The 21,646-nt window shown below is 35.5% G+C and overlaps 1 protein-coding gene and 1 pseudogene across 1 annotated transcript in view; both read left to right on the forward strand.

The window, feature by feature from the left end:
- Positions 1-21,646, forward strand: part of NCAPG (non-SMC condensin I complex subunit G) — a 46,884-nt gene that overhangs the window by 837 nt on the left and 24,401 nt on the right. The window contains exons 2-11 of the mRNA XM_022566869.3: positions 700-903; positions 1,416-1,644; positions 3,406-3,551; positions 10,958-11,042; positions 12,059-12,251; positions 12,717-12,866; positions 16,647-16,787; positions 17,385-17,508; positions 18,707-18,796; positions 19,124-19,303. Coding sequence (XP_022422577.1) covers positions 700-903; positions 1,416-1,644; positions 3,406-3,551; positions 10,958-11,042; positions 12,059-12,251; positions 12,717-12,866; positions 16,647-16,787; positions 17,385-17,508; positions 18,707-18,796; positions 19,124-19,303 — 1,542 coding nt within the window. The remainder of the gene's footprint in view (positions 1-699; positions 904-1,415; positions 1,645-3,405; positions 3,552-10,957; positions 11,043-12,058; positions 12,252-12,716; positions 12,867-16,646; positions 16,788-17,384; positions 17,509-18,706; positions 18,797-19,123; positions 19,304-21,646) is intronic.
- Positions 16,067-16,167, forward strand: LOC115801981 (U6 spliceosomal RNA; annotated as a pseudogene).

Below are 21,646 nucleotides of genomic sequence, written 5' to 3' on the forward strand. Positions count from 1 at the left end.
TGGCGACCGGGCATCTAGTGTAGGGCCGCAGCGTGGATCCTGAACGCGGTGTTGTCCCTCAGATCACCGCCCACATTTAATTACGTAAACCTCGCCCCACTGTTAAATTGTATCACATCACCAATTAGCAAATTAATCGTTAGGACTTGGCTCTTCTTAGTCATGTAAATACTGTTTGTTTCGTTTTTAAATGAAGCCTCAAGAAGAATAGGACCATGAATTTCGGGAGAATAAATTATCTTGAGGTCCAAGAAAAATTGTAAGTCAGTATAGGGCTTGAGGATATGAGGTAGGATGTGAGTTATATCAAAAGGAAATTGCTGTGTAATGTTAAGGGTAATACGGTAAAATGCAAAAGCTGTGGTTGATTTTGGGTTGTTCATGAAGAAGCAGATTTTTACTAAACTGGTACCAAGGCATCATATTGAGAATTCAAGGGTGTTAAAAAAAAAAAAAAAATCAGAGGAGTCCTTTCACTGTCAAAATTCATGTTTGTTTTCTTCCTGGGAGAAATAAATTTATCTGGAGAGAAATTTGTGCAAATTTATTTCCCCTTTGATGGTTTGGATAATTGAGAGTTTACTAAATAATGATTTTAGTTTGTTTGCGTTAGGGCTGGTGTTTTCAGTGTCTTAGAGTAATGTTGAGAAAAAAGGATTTTATCCCTGCAGTTTGTGAAGGGTTTCTTTTCTCTTTCAGGTGGATGACAAAACAGGTTTTTATGAGGAGTTTGTTAATTACCTTAAATATGCTATGGTGGTCTATAAACGAGAACCAGCTGTGGAGAGGATAATAGAATTTGCAGCAAAGTTTGTTACTTCATTTCACCAATCAGATATGGAAGATGATGAAGAAGAGGAAGATGGTGGCATTTTAAATTATTTGTTTACTTTTCTATTAAAGGTATACAAAAACTAGAATTTTGAGGGAATATTGTAGAAAATTTTACTATTTTAAAAGGGCCATGGGAGTTTGTATATCTTAGAGAATGAATATCTGGTAATTGAGAAAATGTCTGAACGAATCTGCCTTTTATAGGAAATATTAGAACTGTCATTAAGATTCAAAAGTGAACTTTTAAAAACTCCAGCATTAAATTTTTAATGACCATTCTAAACCAGTTCTTACATACATTTGTTTGAAATGGGTTCTCTAGTTCAGAAGTAAAGAGTTCCTCCGAAGAGGAATATGCTCCTGTAATTTAGCAGGTACTTTAGACTGTGTATTTTGAGACGTTTATGTTATGTAATGTGTATTTAGCATGTATATATGGATCAAGGTAGCATTATAGTTTTTCTGCAAGGAATGAATTATTGCTATAAATTCTTGAATTCTAAACATAGAATTCAAATGGTATGTCATTATTTAGTAATGGTATGTGACTTGGAATAAATTTTGTTTTGTTTCTGTTTTAGTCTCATGAAGCAAACAGCAATGCAGTTAGATTTAGAGTGTGCCAGCTCATAAACAAGCTTTTGGGAAATATGCCAGAAAATGCCCAGATTGATGATGATTTGTTTGATAAAATTAATGAAGCCATGCTTATTAGATTGAAAGATAAAATTCCAAATGTAAGGATACAGGCAGTTCTTGCTCTTTCACGCCTTCAGGATCCCAAAGATGATGAATGCCTGGTGGTTAATGGTATGTATAGCTCCTTAAATCCTTTTTCAGTTTCACTGACTTTGTTAAATTCTCAGCAGATGAATTTTCTTATTATGAAATATTATGGAAGAGCATAGTTTATATATACACACACACATACATGTATGTAAAAATATATGATTAAAAAAAAATACCCAAGTAGCCACCATCCAACCTAAAAATTAATAGAGCATCATCAATACCTCTGAAGCCTATCTTATGTCCCTTTCTAGTTATATCACTCTCCCTCTGAATTAACGAATATCTTGAATTTTGGGTTCCCTTTTGTTTGTTTGTTTAAACAGTTAACCACATGTATATACTTCTAAATAATGTTTAAGTTTTGTGTATCATTTTGTATGTTTTGTGGATCATACTATATTTTTCTGTGCTCTCAACATTATTTCTCATTGTGACATTCATCCATGTTGATATATTACTGATATACTGTTCTATTGTATGAATGTAAGACAATTTTATTGTTTCTAATATTGATGGACCTTCTAGTTGTTTCCAGTTATTTTCCTCTTAAAATACAGTGTCGTTGCTATGAACTTTCTTACACAGTACATGGCTTCTGGTGCACAGTTTTTCTAGGATATGTATCTAAGGGTGGACTTGTTGGGATATGTGCATTCAGCTTTATTAGATGAGGTACAAGTGTTCTACAAAACATTTATCAATTTATATTTCCAATAACAGTGCATAAACGTGTTCATTGAGCCATATCCTCTCTAGTGTTTAGTACTGTCAGATTTTTAAATTTTTGTTAATCAGGTTGTGTGTATCATATGTCATTGTTATGCATCTTTTCATATATTTAGCAGCCAATTTTGTTTCTTCTGTATAATGCCTATTAACGTGTTCTCATTTTTCTATTGGTTTGTCTTATTAATTGGAGTTCTTTATATATTCTGAAGGGAAATCCTTGGGTTATATGAGTTGTTAGATCTTCCTGCTTTCGATGGATTATTTCACTGTCTTCACTATGTCTTTTTTTGGGCACAAATTCCTAATGTCAGAATTACCAGTCTCTTCCTGTATGATTTGCACTTCCTTTTATTTAAGCAATCTTTCTCTACCTCTGGGCTCATAAAGATAGTCATATTCCAGTTTTCCGTATATGCCTAGGTTTATTTTGGGAACTCTTCTGGTTTGTTTTTCTCTTTGTCCCTGTTACTACCTTTATAATTTTGATAACTGGTGGTAGTAGTTATTTTTTGGTGTTAAATGAGGGGCATAATAATATGTAAAACATATATATTTAGTAGTGAACATATACTTGATTATAAAGCATGGGAAAATCTGAGAAATAGAGGTGAATAAATATTTAAATACAGGAAATGAGTTTTGTTCAATGAGTAAAATCAGAAGTTATTTCTTTTTAGGATTCATTAAAAATCAAAATACTGAGCTCTTTATAAAGCCATATCAGTTTAAAATAAACTGGCTTCCATCCTAGACTTGTTTCTAAATCTTAAAGAGTAGCAAAGACATAATCTGAATGATGGATTTTCCATGATCTTTAGGGTTATTTATTTTCAGTTTTAGCCTTCCTGCCCAGTCCATTGACTAATTTCTAATTCTGTCCTTTATAAGGGATGTTGTCAGAAAAAAATCTTCAGCTAAAATTAAATGTGTAAGACTAAGAAATGATTTTTATCATTTTAAAGATTAAATATCAAAATGTGGGTTATCTATGACTATGGCTAACTAAATAATATGTTGTTAGCATACTAAAATGTATTGCTCTATTTTTAGCATATGCTACTTTGATTGAAAATGATTCAAATCCGGAAGTTAGGCGGGCAGTGTTATCATGTATTGCGCCATCAGCAAAGACTTTGCCAAAAATTGTAGGGCGCACCAAGGATGTGAAAGAGGCTGTCAGAAAGCTGGCTTATCAGGTAAATAAGTCCAATATCTTATATAGACATGTTCTTAAAAGACAAGAAGCTGTATTCTTAAAATACTTTTTTTTTTAACATCTTTATTGGAGTATAATTGCTTTACAATGGTGTGTTAGTTTCTGCTTTAAACAAAGTGAATCAGTTATATATATACATATGTTCCCATATCTCTTCCCTCTTGCGTCTCCCTCCCTCCCACCCTCCCTATCCCACCCCTCTAGGTGGTCACAAAGCACCAAGTTGATCTCCCTGTGCTATGCGGCTGCTTCCCACTAGCTATCTATTTTACATTTGGTAATGTATATATGTCCATGCCACTCTCTCGCTTTGTCACAGCTTACCCTTCCCCCTCCCCATATCCTCAAGTCCATTCTCTAGTAGGTCTGTGTCTTTATTCCTGTCTTACCCCTAGGTTCTTCATGACATTTTTTTTTTCTTAGATTCCATATATATGTGTTAGCATATGGTATTTGTCTTTCTCTTTCTGACTTACTTCACTCTGTATGTCAGACTCTAGATCCATCCACCTCACTACAAATAACTCAATTTCGTTTCTTTTTATGGCTGAGTAATATTCCATTGTATACATGTGCCACATCTTTATCCATTCATCCGATGATGGACACTTAGGTTGTTTCCATCTTCTGACTATTGTAAATAGAGCTGCAATGAACATTTTGGTACATGACTCTTTTTGAATTATGGTTTTCTCAGGGTATATGCCCAGTAGTGGAATTGCTGGGTCATATGGTAGTTCTATTTGTAGTTTTTTAAGAAACCTCCATACTGTTCTCCACAGTGGCTCTACCAATTCATATTCCCACCAGCAGTGCAAGAGTGTTCCCTTTTCTCCACACCCTCTCCAGCATTTATTGTTTCTAGATTTTTTGATGATGGCCATCCTGATTGGTGTGAGATGATATCTCATTGTAGTTTTGATTTGCATTTCTCTAATGATTAATGATGTTGAGCATTCTTTCATGTGTTTGTTGGCAGTCTGTATATCTTCTTTGGAGAAATGTCTATTTAGGTTTTCTGCTCATTTTTGGATTGGGTTGTTTGTTTTTTTGTTATTGAGCAGCATGAGCTGCTTGTAAATTTTGGAGATTAATCCTTTGTCAGTTGCTTCATTTGCAAATATTTTTTCCCATTCTGAGGGTTGTCTTCTCATCTTGTTTACGGTTTCCTTTGCTGTGCAAAAGCTTTGAAGTTTCATTAGGTCCCATTTGTTTATTTTTGTTTTTATTTCCATTTCCTAGGAGGTGGGTCAAAAAGGATCTTGCCGTGATTTATGTCATAGAGTGTTCTGCCTATGTTTTCCTCTAAGAGTTTTATAGTGTCTGGCCTTACATTTAGGTCTTTAATCCATTTTGAGCTTATTTTTGTCTGTGGTGTTAGGGAGTGTTCTAATCTCATACTTTTACATGTACCTGTCCATTTTTCCCAGCACCACTTATTGAAGAGGCTGTCCTTTCTCCACTGTACATTCCTGCCTTCTTTATCAAAGACAAGGTGACCGTATGTGTGTGGGTTTATTTCTGGGCTTTCTATCGTGTTACACTGATCTATGTTTCTGTTTCTGTGCCAGTACCATACTGTCTTGATTACTGTAGCTTTATAGTATAGTCTGAAGTCAGGGAGCCTGAATCCTCCAGATCCATTTCTCGTTCTCAAGATTGCTTTGGCTATTCGGGGTCTTTTGTGTTTCCATACAATTGTGAAATATTTTGTTCTAGTTCTGTGAAAAATGCCAGTGGTAATTTGATAGGGATTGCATTGAATCTGTAGATTGCTTTGGGTAGTAGAGTCATTTTCACAATGTTCGTTCTTCCAATCCAAGAACATGGTATATCTCTCTATCTATTTGTATCATCTTTAATTTCTTTCAACAGTGTCTTTTAATTTTCTGCATACAGGTCTTTTGTCTCCTTAGGTAGGTTTATTTCTAGATATTTTATTCTTTTTGTTGCAATGGTAAATGGGGTGTTTTCTTGATTTCACTTTCAGATTTTTCATCATTAGTGTATAGGAATGCCAGAGATTTCTGTGCATTAATTTTGTATCCTGCTACATTACCAAATTCATTGATTAGCTCTAGTAGTTTTCTGGTAGCATCTTTAGGATTCTCTATGTATAGTATCATGTCATCTGCAAACAGTGACAGCTTTACTTCTTCTTTTCCGATTTGGATTCCTTTTATTTCCTTTTCTTCTCTGATTGCTGTGGCTAAAACTTCCAAAACTATGTTGAATAAGAGTGGTGAGAGTGGGCAACCTTGTCTTGTTCCTGATCTTAGTGGAAATGCTTTCAGTTTTTCACCATTGAAGACGATGTTGGCTGTTGGTTTGTCATATATGGCCTTTATTATGTTGAGGAAAGTTCCCTCTATGCCTACTTTCTGCAGGGTTTTTATCATAAATGGGTGTTGAATTTTGTTGAAAGCTTTCTCTGCATCTATTGAGATGATCCTATGGTTTTTCTCCTTCAGTTTGTTAATATGGTGTATCACATTGATTGATCTGCGTATATTGAAGAATCCTTGCATTCCTGGAATAAACCCCACTTGATCATGGTGTATGATCCTTTTAATGTGCTGTTGGATTCTGTTTGCTAGTATTTTGTTGAGGATTTCTCCATCTATGTTCATCAGTGATATTGGCCTGTAGTTTTCTTTCTTTGTGACATCCTTGTCCGGTTTTGGTATCAGGGTGATGGTGGCCTTGTAGAATGAGTTTGGGAGTGTTCCTCCCTCTGCTATATTCTGGAAGAGTTTGAGAAGGATAGGTGTTAGCTCTTCTCTAAATGTTTGATAGAATTCGCCTGTGAAGCCATCTGGTCCTGGACTTTAGTTTGTTGGAAGAGTTTTAATCACAGTTTCAATTTCAGTTCTTGTGATTGGTCTGTTCATACTTTCTATTTCTTCTGGTTCAGTCTTGGCAGGTTGTGCATTTCTAAGAATTTGTCCATTTCTTCCAGGTTGTCCATTTTATTGGCATAGAGTTGCTTGTAGTAATCTCTCATGATCTTTTGTATTTCTGCAGTGTCAGTTGTTACTTCTCCTTTTTCATTTCTAATTCTATTGATTTGAGTCTTCTCCCTGTTTTTCTTGATGAGTCTGGCTAATGGTTTATCAATTTGTTTATCTTCCCAAAGAACCAGCTTTTAGTTTTATTGATCTTTGCTATCGTTTCCTTCATTTCTTTTTCATTTATTTCTGCTCTGATGTTTATGATTTCTTTCCTTCTGCTAACTTTGGGGTTTTTTTGTTCTTCTTTCTCTAGTAGCTTTAGGTGCAAGGTTAGGTTGTTTATTCGAGATGTTTCCTGTTTCTTATGGTAGGGTTGTATTGCTATAAATTTCCCTCTTAGAACTGCTTTTGCTGCATCCCATAGGTTTTGGGTCATCGTGTCTCCATTGTCATTTGTTTCTAGGTATTTTTTGATTTCCTCTGATTTCTTCAGTGATCACTTCGTTATTAAGTAGTGTATTGTTTAGCCTCCATGTGTTTGTATTTTTTACAGATCTTTTCCTGTAATTGATATCTAGTCTCATAGCATTGTGGTTGGAAAAGATACTTGATACAATTTCAATTTTCTTAAATTTACCAAGGCTTTATTTGTGACCCAAGATATGATCTATCCTGGAGGATGTTCCATGAGCAATTGAGAAAAATGTGTATTCTGTTGTTTTTGGATGGAATGTCCTATAAATTATCAATTAAGTCCATTTGTTTAATGTATCATTTAAAGCTTGTGTTTCCTTATTTATTTTCATTTTGGATGATCTGTCCATTGGTGAAAGTGGGGTGTTAAAGTCCCCTACTATGATTGTGTTACTGTCGATTTCCCCTTTTATGGCTGTTAGTATTTGCCTTATGCATTGGGGTGCCCCTATGTTGGGTGCATAAATATTTACAATTGTTATATCTTCTTCTTGAATCGCTCCCTTGATCATTATGTAGTGTCCTTCTTTGTCTCCTGTAATAGTGTTTATTTTAAAGTCTATTTTGTCTGATATGAGAATTGCTACTCCAGCTTTCTTCTGATTTCCATTTGCATGGAGTACCTTTCTCCATCCCCTCACTTTCAGTCTGTATGTGTCCCTATGTCTGAAGTGGGTCTCTTGTAGACAGCATATATATGGGTCTTGTTTTTGTATCCATTCAGCCAGTCTGTGCCTTTTGGTGGGAGCATTTAATCCATTTACATTTAAGGTAATTATTGATATGTATGTTCCTCTTCTCATTTTCTTAATTGTTTTGGGTTTGTTATTGTAGGTCTTTTCCTTCTCTTGTGTTTCTTGCCTAGAAAAGGTCCTTTAGCATTTGTTGTAAAGCTGGTTTGGTGGTGCTGAACTCTCTCAGCTTTTGCTTGTCTGTAAAGGTTTTAATTTCTCCATGAAATCTGAATGAGATCCTTGCTGGTTAGAGTAATCTTGGTTGTAGGTTTTTTTCTTTCATCACTTTAAATATGTCTTGCCAGTCCCTTCTGGCTTGCAGAGTTTCTGCTGTAAGATCAGCTGTTAACCTTATGGGGATTCCCTTGTGTGTTATTTGTTGTTTTTCCCTTGCTGCTTTGAATATGTTTTCTTTGTATTTAATTTTTGATAGTTTGATTAATATGTGTCTTGGTGTGTTTCTCCTTGGATTTACCCTTTATGGGACTCTCTGCTTCCTGGACTTGACTAACTATTTCCTTTCCCATATTAGGGAAGTTTTCAACTATAATCTCTTCAAATATTTTCTCAGTCCCTTTCTTTTTCTCTTCTTCTTCTGGAACCCCTATAATTCGAATGTTGGTGCGTTTAATGTTGTCCCAGAGGTCTCTGAGACTGTCCTCAGTTCTTTTCATTCTTTTTTCTTTATTCTGCTCTGCAGTAGTCATTTCCACTATTTTATCTTCCAGGTCACTTATCCGTTCTTCTGCCTCAGTTATTCTGCTATTGATCCCATCTAGAGTACTTTTAATTTCATTTATTGCATTGTTCATCGTTTCTTGTTTCATCTTTATTTCTTTTAGGTCCTTGTTAACTGTTTCTTGCATTTTGTCCATTGTATTTCCAAGATTTCAGATCATCCTTATTATCATTATTCTGAATTCTTTTTCAGGTAGACTGCCTATTTCCTCTTCATTTGTTAGGTCTGGTGCATTTTTATCTTGCTCCTTCATCTGCTGTGTGTTTTTCTGTCTTCTCATTTTGCTTATCTTACTGTGTTTGGGGTCTCCTTTTTGCAGGCTGCAGGTTCATAGTTCCTGTTGTTTTTGGTGTCTGTCCCCAGTGGCTAAAGTTGGTTCAGTGGGTTGTGTAGGCTTCCTGGTGGAGGGGACTAGTGCCTGTGTTCTGGTGGATGAGGCTGGATCTTGTCTTTCTGGTGGGCAGGTCCACGTCTGGTGGTGTGTTTTGGGGTGTCTGTGGACTTATTATGATTTTAGGCAGCCTCTCTGCTAATGGGTGGGGTTGTGTTCCTGTCTTGCTAGTTGTTTGGCATAGGGTGTCCAGTGCTGTAGCTTGCTGGTCTTTGAGTGAAGCTGGGTGTTGGTGTTGAGATGGAGATCCCTGGGAGTTTTTCGCCGTTTGATATTACGTGGAGCTGGGAGGTCTCTTGTGGACCAGTGTCCTGAAGTTGGCTCTCCCACCTCAGAGGCACAGCACTGACTCCTGGCTGCAGCACCAAGAGCCTTTCATCCACACAGCTCAGAATAAAAGGGAGAAAAAGTAGAAAGAAAGAAAGAGGATAAAAGAAAATAAAGTAAGATGAAATAAAATAAAACTATTAAAATAAAAAATAATTATTAAGAAAAAAAATTTTTTAAAAGGAAAAAAAAAACAAAAACGGACAGATAGAACCCTAGGATAAATGGTGAAAGCAAAGCTATACAGACAAAATCTCACACAGAAGCATACACATACACACTCACAAAAAGAGGAAAAGGGGAAAAAATAATAAATCTTGGTCTCAAAGGCCACCTCCTCAGTTTGGGATGATTCGTTGTCTATTCAGGTATTCCACAGATGCAGAGTACATCAAGTTGATTGTGGAGCTTTAATCCGCTGCTTCTGAGGCTGCTGGGAGAGATTTCCCTTTCTCTTTGTTTGCACAGCTCCCAGGGCTCAGCTGTGGATTGGGCCCCGCCTCTCCATGTAGGTCGCTGGAGGGCGTCTGTTCTTCGCTCAGACAGGACGGGGTTAAAGGAGCTGCTGATTCGGGGGCTCTGGCTCACTCAGGCCGGGGGGGAGGGATTGGTATGGAGTGTGGGGCGAGCCTGCGGCGGCAGAGGCTGGCGTGACGTTGCACCAGCCTGAGGCGTGCTGTGCGTTCTCCCGGGGGAGTTGTCCCTGGATCACGGAACCCTGGCAGTGGCGGGCTGCACAGGCTCCCCGGAAGGGAAGGGAGGGTTGTATAGTGACCTGTGCTCGCACACAGGCTTCTTGGTGGCGACAGCAGCAGCCGCCTTAGCGTCTCATGCCCATCTCTGGGGTCCGCACTGTTAGCCGCGTCTCACGCCCATCTCTGGAGTTCCTTTAAGCAGTATTCTTAATCCCCTCTCCCCGCGTACCAGGAAGCAAAGAGTGAAGAAAAAGTCTCTTGCCTCTTCGGCAGGTCCAGACTTTTCCCCGGACTCCCTTCCGGTTAGCCGTGGTGCACTAACCCCTGCAGGCTGCGTTCACGCCGCCAACCCCAGTCCTCTCCCTGCGCTCCGACCGAAGTCCGAGCCTCAGCTCCCAGCCTTGGCCCCGGCGGGTGAGCAGACAAGACTCTTGGGCTAGTGAGTGTCGGTGAACACCAGTCCTCTGTGTGGGAATCTCTCCACTTTGCCCTCCGCACCCCTGTTGCTGTGCTCTCCTCCGTGGCTCCGAAGTTTCCCCCCTCCGCCACCCGCCGTCTCCGCCCGCAAAGGGGCTTCCTAGTGTGTGGAAGCCTTTCCTTCTTCACAGCTGCCTCCCACTGATGCAGGTCCCGTCCCTATTCTTTTGTCTCTGTTTATTTTTTCTTTTGCTCTCCCCAGATACGTGGGGGAGTTTCTTGCCTTTTGGGAGGTCTGAGGTCTTCTGCCAGCGTTCAGTAGGTGTTCTGTAGGAGTTGTTCCACGTGTAGATGTATTTCTGATGTATCTGTGGGGAAGTAGGTGATCTCTGCGTCTTACTCTTCCACCATCTTCCCCGCCGTAATCCCTCTTAAAATACTTTTGAAAAATATTTGGCACATAATAATTCTATTGAGATTTTTATGGACGGAGAGTGTAGATAATTTAGGTAGAATCTTATTGCGTTAATGTGTTACCAGATATTAATTTTTTTGGAAATTTTGGATAATTTTCTTAGGTGAAGGATATATTACTAGTTATAAAATAAATAAATTATATTGAGTTTAATGGCCATTTTTTTATTATCATCTCTTTAAGGTTTTAGCTGAAAAGGTTCACATGAGAGCTATGTCCATTGCTCAGAGAGTAATGCTCCTTCAACAAGGTCTTAATGACAGATCAGGTAAGTTAGATATCATTATAGACAAAACATTAGTAGATTTTGAGGTTAGATTTAAAAGGTTTAGGAGAGTGTCCTAAATTAGGTCAGGTAAGCCTGTCATTCCCACAGCCTGTCAAAGTTTATCTACGTGTATTGTATAGAATACATTTTCTAGGGTTAAAGGTCTTGGTACTTAGAAGTAGCAGTTTGTTTTAATTTTTCTGTGTTTTATGTATGGAGAAACTAGAGCTTAAGGCTATAAAAATAACATCAGAAGTAGGGCAGGATCTCTTTTTCACCCCTTTCGCTTCCTTTAAAAAAAATGCTGTCTTATCCCTTTTGTGTATATCCTCCTATGAATGTGTTCTGTGTATCCGAAACAATTAGAAATGGTCAGACCAGTATAATTTTTCTAGTTTTTTTTTTTCCTCCCTTTTTCTCTTTGTTACAGCTGGAGAATCAACTTACAGCAATGATATGAAGAATGATATATTTTAAATTTCCAAACCCCATGAGAAGGTTAAGATGGCTTAATTTTGCTGTAGCCAGAAAACATGAGTTTGAAGGACTAATGACTAGGATGACTTTAAAAACTAAGAATAAGGTTTTTCAATCATATGCCTGTATGATTCACTACTGCACATATCAATCATGTAATAAATGGGTGAAGTCAGGCAACAAGTAAAATAATAGGTATTATATATAGTCTAGACTAGTACCTGAAGCCCAGTGAACTCGGGGGAGAAGGAATGCAAAAATATTTTTGTAGGCTGTGGTAGTGGTTGTATATTTGGTTCTGACCTATTCCATTTTCATATGAAAGTGAGCATCACAGTGACTTTTCACTTTTTACAATATCATTGTACTTTTAAGTTTTTCTTTAGTATGTGTTGTTTTGCCTCTGTCTGGTCCCATTTTTCTAGTAAATGTCGTCTTAGTTAACATTGATCTGATAAGAGTTAATTAAAACAGACAAAATATAGGAAATGGAAGCTAGAGGGAGACTTTGTTCACCTGTGTTTCAAATGACTTAACAGATGCTGTGAAACAAGCAGTGCAGAAGCATCTTCTCCAAGGCTGGTTACGTTTCACTGAAGGAAGTATATTAGAGTTGCTTCATCGGTTAGATGTGGAAAATTCTTCTGAAGTGGCAGTCTCTGTTCTCAATGCCTTATTTTCAGTGACTCCTCTTAATGAACTGGCAGAAATCTGTAAAAATAATGATGGCAGGTATGTAAAGTATTCATTATTTGAAATATGATACTGATGAACCTCTGCAATTAAAATTAGTCCTCTTCCGCATTACTTAAGATTGTATCAGTACTTTTTATCTACATGTCTTTTCTTTAGTCTGGTGGATGTCTTTTTTCCCTTTTTTTTCTCCTTGTGTTAGAACTCACTACTTTATCATAGACTACTTTAGCTGTGTTTTTTGTTTTGTTTTGTTACTTTGATTTTTGCATTAGCTTACCATGGAAAGTCCAACAGCATGGATCCCTATTGTGTTTGCTCATTTGATTTTTTTTTTTTTTTCTCTTTTGGTTTAAATATTTTCATTCTCATTTGTGTGGATAAGTTAATGACTGCAGTTAAAAGGATGGTTGTTATAAATCAAGTCTGCTTATTCCCACTTTTCTACTCAGTTCAGATTTTTACTGGATATTAAGATATATTTTGTCTCCCTTTTAAATGAAGGAAATTGATTCCAGCAGATACATTAACTCCTGAAATTGCTTTGTATTGGCGTGTCCTTTGTGAATATTTGAGATCAAAAGGAGATGAAGGTGAAGAATTTTTAGAGCAGATTTTGCCAGAGCCTGTAGTATACGCTGAGTATTTACTGAGGTAAAATTGTTTTCTTTGGTTTGGGATGTACTTGTGTTGTTGTATGTATTAACTTCCCAGCCCCCTCCCTCAAAGCAATGCTTGATTGAGAATAAGTTGAAAACCATTTTTTTGACAGGCAAGGATAAATAGGTATACACATTGAGTCTTTTTAAAGAATATCCTGTGCTGGTCAGTATACTGAAAGACCAAAGTCAATATGTTTTGGGACATTTCCTTAAAACTGGTAAGATGGAATGATAAACATTTCTCCATAAAGTTGATGATGTGATGATGTGTTGCTCTTTGAAATTGGTTGGCAAACTTTTTCTAAGTGCCAGACGGTAAATATTTTAGAGTCTGTGGACCATGCTCTCTGTCGCAACGACTCAGTTCTGCTGTGGTGCTGCAAGAGCAGCCACAGAAAATATGTAATGAATAAATGTGATTGTTTTCTGATCAATCTTTCATCAACTTTTATGGACACTAAAATTTGAATTTCATATAATTTTCACATGTATATATTTTTATACATATATTTACATATATATATATCATTTAAAGATGTAAAAATCTTAGCTTGCAGGCTGTACAAAAACAAGCAGCAGGCTCTATCTGGTGCATGGGCCATAGTTTTCCAACTGACAGGGTGGACCTCTGGCCAGTTTTAGTATTAATTAAAACTTACAGTTTGGCTTTTGTTTTTTAAAAAGTTTTTTCAAAATATCTTTTTCTTAAATTATTTGAATTACTCTAGTTTCTACTTAGTTCACTTTAAAATTATACAAGTAGGGTTTCCCTGGTGGCGCAGTGGTTGAAAGTCCGCCTGCCGATGCAGGGGACGTGGGTTCATGCCCCGGTCCGGGAAGATCCCACATGCTGCAGAGCGGCTTGGCCTGTGAGCCATGGCCGCTGAGCCTGCGCATCCGTAGCCTGTGCTCCGCAACAGGAGAGGCCACAACAGTGAGAGGCCCGCGTACCACAAAATTATACAAGTAAAATTGTACAAGTAAAACATGAATGCATTTTTGTCAAAATTCAAATACAGAAGCATACAGAATAAAAATGTGGTATTTCCTCTTACTCCTATTCCTCAATCCCATTAATCTCCTTAGAGTTAACATCTAAACAATTTGGGGTATACACTTTCAACCCTCTTTCTCTACATTCACATACACATATACTAAGTGCATGGTTTTTAAAAATATAACACACTCTACATATTTTCAGTTTTTTTCAACTACTATCTGAGATCATTATATTGGTACATATCAGTACAAATCTATCGCAATCTTAATAACAGCCTATCACTCCATAGTGCAGTGGTAATGTTTAATTTACTTTTCTATTGATGGACATTTAGGGTGTTTTCAGTTTTCACTGATGAAGGTGTTTTAAACTTTCTTTACATTTTTATGTATGTTTGGGATTTTGTAGGGTTGATTCCCAGAAGTGGAATTGCTGGGCCAAAGGTTATATATTTTTTCAATAGATATTGGTGTGTAGATTTTTAACGTCATGATTTTGATGCATTTTTTAAAAAGCTTTACATATAATATGGATTATGGGCCTGAATTCTCTTGGTGTGAAATATAGTGTCCTGCTTTCGTGTATAATGGCCCCACATATAAGTTAGGGAGCAAAGCTAAGAACGTATTTGAATTTTGTATGCAAAACATTGAATCCATAAATATCTTAAATGTGAGCCGATATGGAGACTTATAGCTTGAGCTCATAGTAACATGAAAAACGTGGGAATCTACTTAGAGTTTTAAGGGTAATTATTTCAGGCTTTAATATTTAACTGGAGTATTCATTATAATGCTGTTTGGGCCATGTTGAAATGTACCCAAAAGGAATGAATTTTGATGCAATGCTTAATAATATATGTTTATATAAAAGTAATAAGTGCTCATAGAAGATTGAAAAAATATAAGAAAATATGAGGAAATGTTAAATATTATATTTAAATAACAGGGTGAGCATCTCAAAGACTGGTTCACAGATTGATTAATTCTTAGTTACTGAAAATTGACATGTAAAGAGCTTGGTTCCTCTAACTTTAAGAGGTCAGGGATTCTTATATTTCCTTTGTCACTTAATCTGTGAGTTTTGAAATAAGTTACTTGGATCAACTTGTTTTTTTCACATATAAAAAGGAAAACTTTAAAGATCATATTTAATTATTGAAAGAATACTTAAGAAATAGGATGATTTTCTTTTTGGAGCAGTGTCACTAGATAAGATTCGTTTTCTCAAGAACAGAAACAAAATTAAATGGAAAAATTGTTTCTTGATAATCTCAACTGTATTCTCAGACATTTTGTAGCAGGAAGAGTTAGTGACTCAGAATGCTGATACAAAATGATTTCCTGTTAATTGAGGTGTTCACATAAAGAGAGAAATCGGGGATGTTAAATGAGGCCTATCAAATTTGAGTAAGAAAAAGGGACACTAATAGAATTTTAAGAAAGCTACCTTAAATTCTTAGAGAGTTTAAAAAAAGACTTTCTTGAGTGGTCTCTTCATTATAATGACTACCTTTAAAAATGGTTGGAAAGAGACGATTTCATGGTAATTAAAATTGGTAGGTCGATTTTAAGTTGTATTTATGCAGTTCAGGATTTGTAATTATTAATGAAACAACTACTCTTTAGGTATTTTTAAAAATAAATTCAAAGTCTTGATACTATGCATTGTGCTAAAGCTGGGATGGAGAAGTAGGAGGGATTCAAAGGTGAGTGAAGGTTTCTTAGCTTGTCAGAAATCAGTAACTCTACTGATTTATTGATTTTGATAATTATCAGTTTTGTAGCTTTTGTTTAGTTTCCTGCTAGAATCCAAAGGGTGGCTGATGCCCTTGAAGGTCCTAATATCATTGCCAGAGATTTATGAGCTTTTATTTACTCTTGGCTGTCATTTTATGAGTCAGTTCATTTATCATTATTCTGCAGTGTTTATAACTTGATTTTTGTTGACAATTTAAAATGACATTTTTCATCAGGATTATCATTTCATATATTATTTCCAACCTAAAGGCACCTAGTTGTATAGGTTTAAACTCTTAATTCTACTTAAACTCTTAATTCTGTTTTTAAGTAGCTTTTTTTGTTCCACATAAAAAAGGAGACCTTCTGGTAGACTCTTGAATGTTATCTAGGTGAGGGCTGTAAAAGGCCTTAATTTGGGCAGTGATAGTAAAAATAAAAGGGTAGTTGATGGTGCTTGCTTAGTAGCACCTACACTAAAATAAGAACAATATAGAGATTAGTAGGGCCCCTAAGCAATGGTACTACAAATTCATGAAGCTATCTATATTTTTCTGATTTTTTTAAAAAGGTCATTGTATTCATGCATTACTTATGTAATTACTATTTCTACTACTATTCTTTTAAACAAAATAATGGTTAATTAAGGATGATGAGGGAAGACTAGCTCTTTCTGAATAATTGGATTTTGGAGATGGGATTTAGAACTTTATAATTAAGAATACTAGTGACATTGAAATAATTAGTTATTTTGAGAGATACAAATATGTACCTTTTGAAAATTTCCCATAGGAAATTTGAATCTTTAATGAAAATATATTTTCCAAATTATTTTGAATCAAGCCAGTAAGTTCACAGAAGTTCATGACAATAACACAGAAGTTACTCTGTAGATCTGGATTAGTATAACATGGTATAAATATCCATATATTTGGACTGATATGAGCAGAAAATGACCTGACGTAGTGGGAAGCTGTTTAATGTTTAATGTTTCTAAACAGATTCTACATCTTATTAATTGTGCTTGTTTTAGTTATATTCAGAGCATTCCGGTTGTTAATGAAGAACAGAGAGGTGATTTTTCTTATATTGGCAATTTGATGACAAAAGAGTTTATAGGTCAACAATTGATTCTAATTATCAAGTTTTTGGATACCAATGAAGAAGGAGGAAGGTACATTTAAATGTAAACCCTTGTTCTAATTTGCGCTTCTAATTTTATGTGTTGAAATATAGTCTTGTTACAATATGATTAAATATATTTAATCTAGCTCCCTAAAGTGTTGTATGAAGTGTTCTCTTTCTTCTTATATAATATATATGGAGTATGTAAGAGGAAATATATTTATATACTGTCTCTCTTTCTTTCTCCTAATTTCTCTCTATATGAATATATGTATATATGGAAATATAAGTTTCTAATTCAGTTGTTTCAGAATAAATCAATAAAATTGCAGGTTTTTGCTTAAAAATTTCTATTAGTATTACTAGTCCTCTCTAATAAATACAGTCTAAAAGATTTGATTCACTTATGGTATTTTGTCATTTCATCATGTTGATTTATGAAAGATTATAGGGCCATTTATAAATTTTTTTTCAGAACGTGAATTTTGGTCTAAAGTCTGTACATATATTTTTGTACCTATAGTGATAAATATAAAAAAGAAGACAAATTAAGTCTGTAGTTAAGTCTGCAGAATAGGTGAAATGTTAGAGATATAATGTGTTTCTACTCTTGTACTGAAATTAAAATAGTTCTTTTTGAATGCAGGAAACGACTGCTGGCTATCTTACAGGAGATTCTTACTCTACCCACCACCCCAATATCCCTAATTTCTTTTCTTGTTGAGAGACTGCTCCACATGATTATAGATGATAATAAGAGAACACAGATTGTAAGTAATTTTCTTCATTCTTGATAGAAATAAAAGATTTTGGTCAATAACATTGAGGGTTGTCTTATTCTCTTTTCAGTACTTTTGGCTTTAATTGCTTTTGTTTTAGTTTTGTCTCTTTATCAAGTCTTTAAACTTCTTAAAACCAAATCTCTCTCACACACACATTTTAAAAAATATCTCCTTTCTTTTACCATACCTATCATTGTGTTGAATCAGTTTGAAATGGAGCAGGTTAGGGAAGAGGTGACATATAGGCATTGGTTGCTAGAAGGTTTGAGGGCCAACTGAATTTATACATACCTGGGTTCAAATCCCCGTGGATGCTTTCTGGATTTGTGGCTTTGCCTGAGTTATTTAATTTAGAATTTTTACCTGTCTGCAAAATAAGAATAACAATGAAATTTATCTTTCATTGTTCAATGAAGCAATGTTCATAAAGTGCTTGGTAAATACAGAAATAAATATTATCTATTATTTTACTATATTCAAGTGTTATTTTCTCTGGGGTAGCCCAAAAAGAGAGGCCTGTATCGTTGATTTTCATAAAATCGTATAGTCTTGGAGTTGCGAGTTAATTCAAAGGTTGTCTTTTCCACTCCTTCCTTATATAGATATACATAACATAAATTCTTTCTACAACATCCCCAGTTAGTGGTTATCCAGCACCTGCTTAAGGTACCTTCCTTTGGGATGCAGCTTTTTCCTGAATTGGCCAACTCCAATGCCTAGTGGCTCTGAAAGAAAAGTGTTTAATCTGCTGTCATTATTTATGCCTTGTATACCCAAAGGAAGAATAAAAGAGTATTCTAATTTTTTATATTCCACTTCCATTGGAGCTGAACAAGGGAGGGAGTTGAGGATTTTAGGCAGAAAATTTTAGTTTTATGGGGCCTAAGATTAGATGCTCTTTTCATTTTTTCTGTTTTAAAGCACTATATGAAAGAGAATTTATCTTCAGTGTCTATGTGCCTATTTATCTTCCCATAATCTTAAGAGTTTTTAGTCAGATGTATTGTTTGGTCATTTTTTTTCTAAAATTGTCTAGCAAATAGAATGTGTGCCATTTTTGCTTGTATATTTTGCTCTATTTTTCAAGAGATTGTGGATACAGTTTGGAGTTTTGTATAACAGTTAGATGTCATTTTCTCATATATAACATATATTAAAGCATGTATTCTGAATTATAACTTATCAGGTTACAGAAATTATCTCAGAGATTCGGGCACCCATTGTTACTGTTGGTGTTAATAATGATCCAGCTGATGCAAGAAAGAAGGAACTCAAGGTAATTGTCTTCTAAATTAAAGAAATGCTTGAGTATATTGTAGTTGCGCAAGTCTTTTATTTCTTCTTGTACATTTTCAAAATTACACAAAGTCAAATTATTGGTTAACTATTAAACTATATAAGAGTATCTAAAATGTTATCAGATTATGTCAGTCTGAAAGATTTGCCAATCTCTGTTTCAGGAAGACTACCACTTTTTCTGTATGTACCTGACTGCTTAACTTCTAGATGGTTGAAATGGTTTTAAATAATACTCTTCAGTTTGCTACAGATTTCACATTAATAGTTTTTGTTTGGTGTTTACACAATTTATATCTTTTCTTAGATGGCTGAAATAAAAGTTAAACTTATTGAGGCAAAAGCAGCTTTGGAAAATTGCATTAACTTACAGGATTTTAATCAAGCATCAGAATTAAAAGAAGAAATAAAAGCATTAGAAGATGCCAAAATAAACCTATTGAAAGAGACAGAGCAACTTGAAATTAAAGAAGTCCACATAGAGAAGGTATAGATACATTTTTCATATTAAATTTCAGCTACTGTTAATCATCTCAACTAAACCTTGTTTTCTTAACTCAGCTGCTGGAATATGTTCACTTAGGAGGGATTTTTATTTTTTTTTGCGGTACACGGGCCTCTCACCATTGTGGCCTCTCCCGTTGCGGAGCACAGGCTCCAGACGCGCAGGCTCAGCGGCCATGGCTCACGGGCCCAGCCACTCCGCGGCATGTGGGATCTTCCCAGACCGGGGCACGAACCCGTGTCCCCTGCATCGGCAGGACTTTCAACCGCTGCACCACCAGGGAAGCCCTAGGAGGGATTTTTAACAATACCATGAACTAATACAAAAATAATATTTTTCTGCCTGTTCCTTTCTATTTTGCACTTCGAAAGGCTTTAATGAACTTTAATTATTGTAGCTAAGACTTTATTTGATTTGCTCCCTTGTCATGCTAATCCCTAGAATCTGAAGTCTTTCTTCCTTGCCAAGGAAACCTGCCTTCCAGTGGTTTCCTTCTCTTTGTTTTGTTCTGTTTTGTTTGTCTTGAATGGTTTAGAAAAGGAAAATGCATCTTTCTCTTATTTGTGGAAGACTCATGACCTTTCCACTGCTAGGAAAAGAATTTCTATAGTAACAGTGCCATTATACACATATTTTTTTTAAAGTTTAATTACTCTTTTGTTTTTAGAAAAAGCTAAGTAACTTTGTTATTTTAAATGAAATACTGTATAAAATAGATAACTAATAAGAACCTGCTGTAAAGCACAGGGAACTCTACTCAATACTCTGTAATGGCCTATATGGGAAAAGAATCTTAAAAAAAAAAAAAAAGAGTGGATATATGTATATGTAACTGATTCACTTTGCTGTACACCTGAAACTAACAACATTGTAAATCAATTATACTCCAATAAAAATTTTTAAAAAAGAAATACTAAACTTATATATCTAATAACATTTAAAGCTTCGTTTCAGCAGTCTTTTTTAATTAACTTAGTTGTATTTGATACACGAATATTATTTTAATGTAAGGTAAAATGGTATCAATTACTATAATATTTGCTATTCACTTTAATTCAGGAGGTCTTTTAGGATCTTGCCTTTTGTAGTAAACATCATTTATTACTGTAGTTTTGGTTTGGGAAGTGCTGATTATTCTTATAAAGAGAATGCTGGATAGGGAAGAGTTTACTATACAGGAGAGTTTTGTAAGTTATGTTATGTCCTTGAGCTCTGCAGCCATAGATATCCCTGCTCTAACACCCTACCTTCCCAATGGGTATGCCTGAATTTTATTTTCATAGCTAAGTAGCTTATTTCTTTTGTTTGACCAAGTCAATGGATAATTATAGGCTCTTAAATTTGAGGAGCAAATTTAAAGTGAAAAATGAAAATATAAACTGAAAAATTATATAAACTGCAGGTCTGAATTAGGAAAATTTCAACTAGGGTGATCTATCATGATTAATATTATCTGTTTAACTTTACTTGCTTTGACCATTTATCTGTTCATTTGTCCTACTTTAAGGGTTATAAATCTATTACAGTATAATTATAGTATAATAAATGCTATGTTCAGGTAAGTATAGGGGTTTTATGGAGAGGGCAGTATTGGCTTCCCCAAAAGAAATGTTTCAGCTTGAGATTTGAATAAAAGTAGTATAAGCAAGTAGTTACAGGATCCTTTTTTTGTGGTATTCACAAGTATAAATTCATTTGATTCTCATTATGACCTAACGGAATTGGTACAATTATCCTTACTTTATAGAAGGCAAGTAACTTGCCTGAAGTTATACAGATAGTAAATGGTAGAGGCAGGATTCAAACCCAGGCAAGTGGCTTTGATTGTGTTTTTAATGCACTCTGTGTCATCTCTCCTCAGTGAGTTGTTAAGGGAACGTTATAGGCAGATGGAATGACGTGTGTGAAGGCCTAGAAGTTAAAGAGTGCCTGTTGTGTTTAAAAACTTCAGGTCCACATGACTAAAGAATTGAGGCGGAGAGATAAGAGATAAATCTGGGGGGAAGAAATTAAGGGCCAATTCATGTAAGGCCTTGTATAAACAATATTTTAAAAATTGTCCCTTACCCAAAGATCATGGTGAACCACTAAAGATGAGATTTATGTCTTATAAAGATCACTGTTACTCAGGAAATGAATTGCAGGCAGGCATACTAGTTTGAAGACTGTTAACAGTAATGTAGGATTGAGATGAGTGCAGTCTGAACAAGATAATGATGGTGGATATGGAAAGAAGTGATGGATTTGAGAAGTATTTAAGAATTAGTAACAAGGAGAAGAGTGAGTCAAGAATGTATCCTAGGTCTTTTGGTTTGGACAGCTGGG

The sequence above is a fragment of the Delphinapterus leucas genome, chromosome 5 (genome assembly GCF_059928025.1).
Source record: "Delphinapterus leucas isolate spDelLeu-1000000601 "Yukka" chromosome 5, BTC_Dleu_Yukka2, whole genome shotgun sequence".
In the NCBI taxonomy this organism is placed as follows: Eukaryota; Metazoa; Chordata; class Mammalia; order Artiodactyla; family Monodontidae; genus Delphinapterus; species Delphinapterus leucas.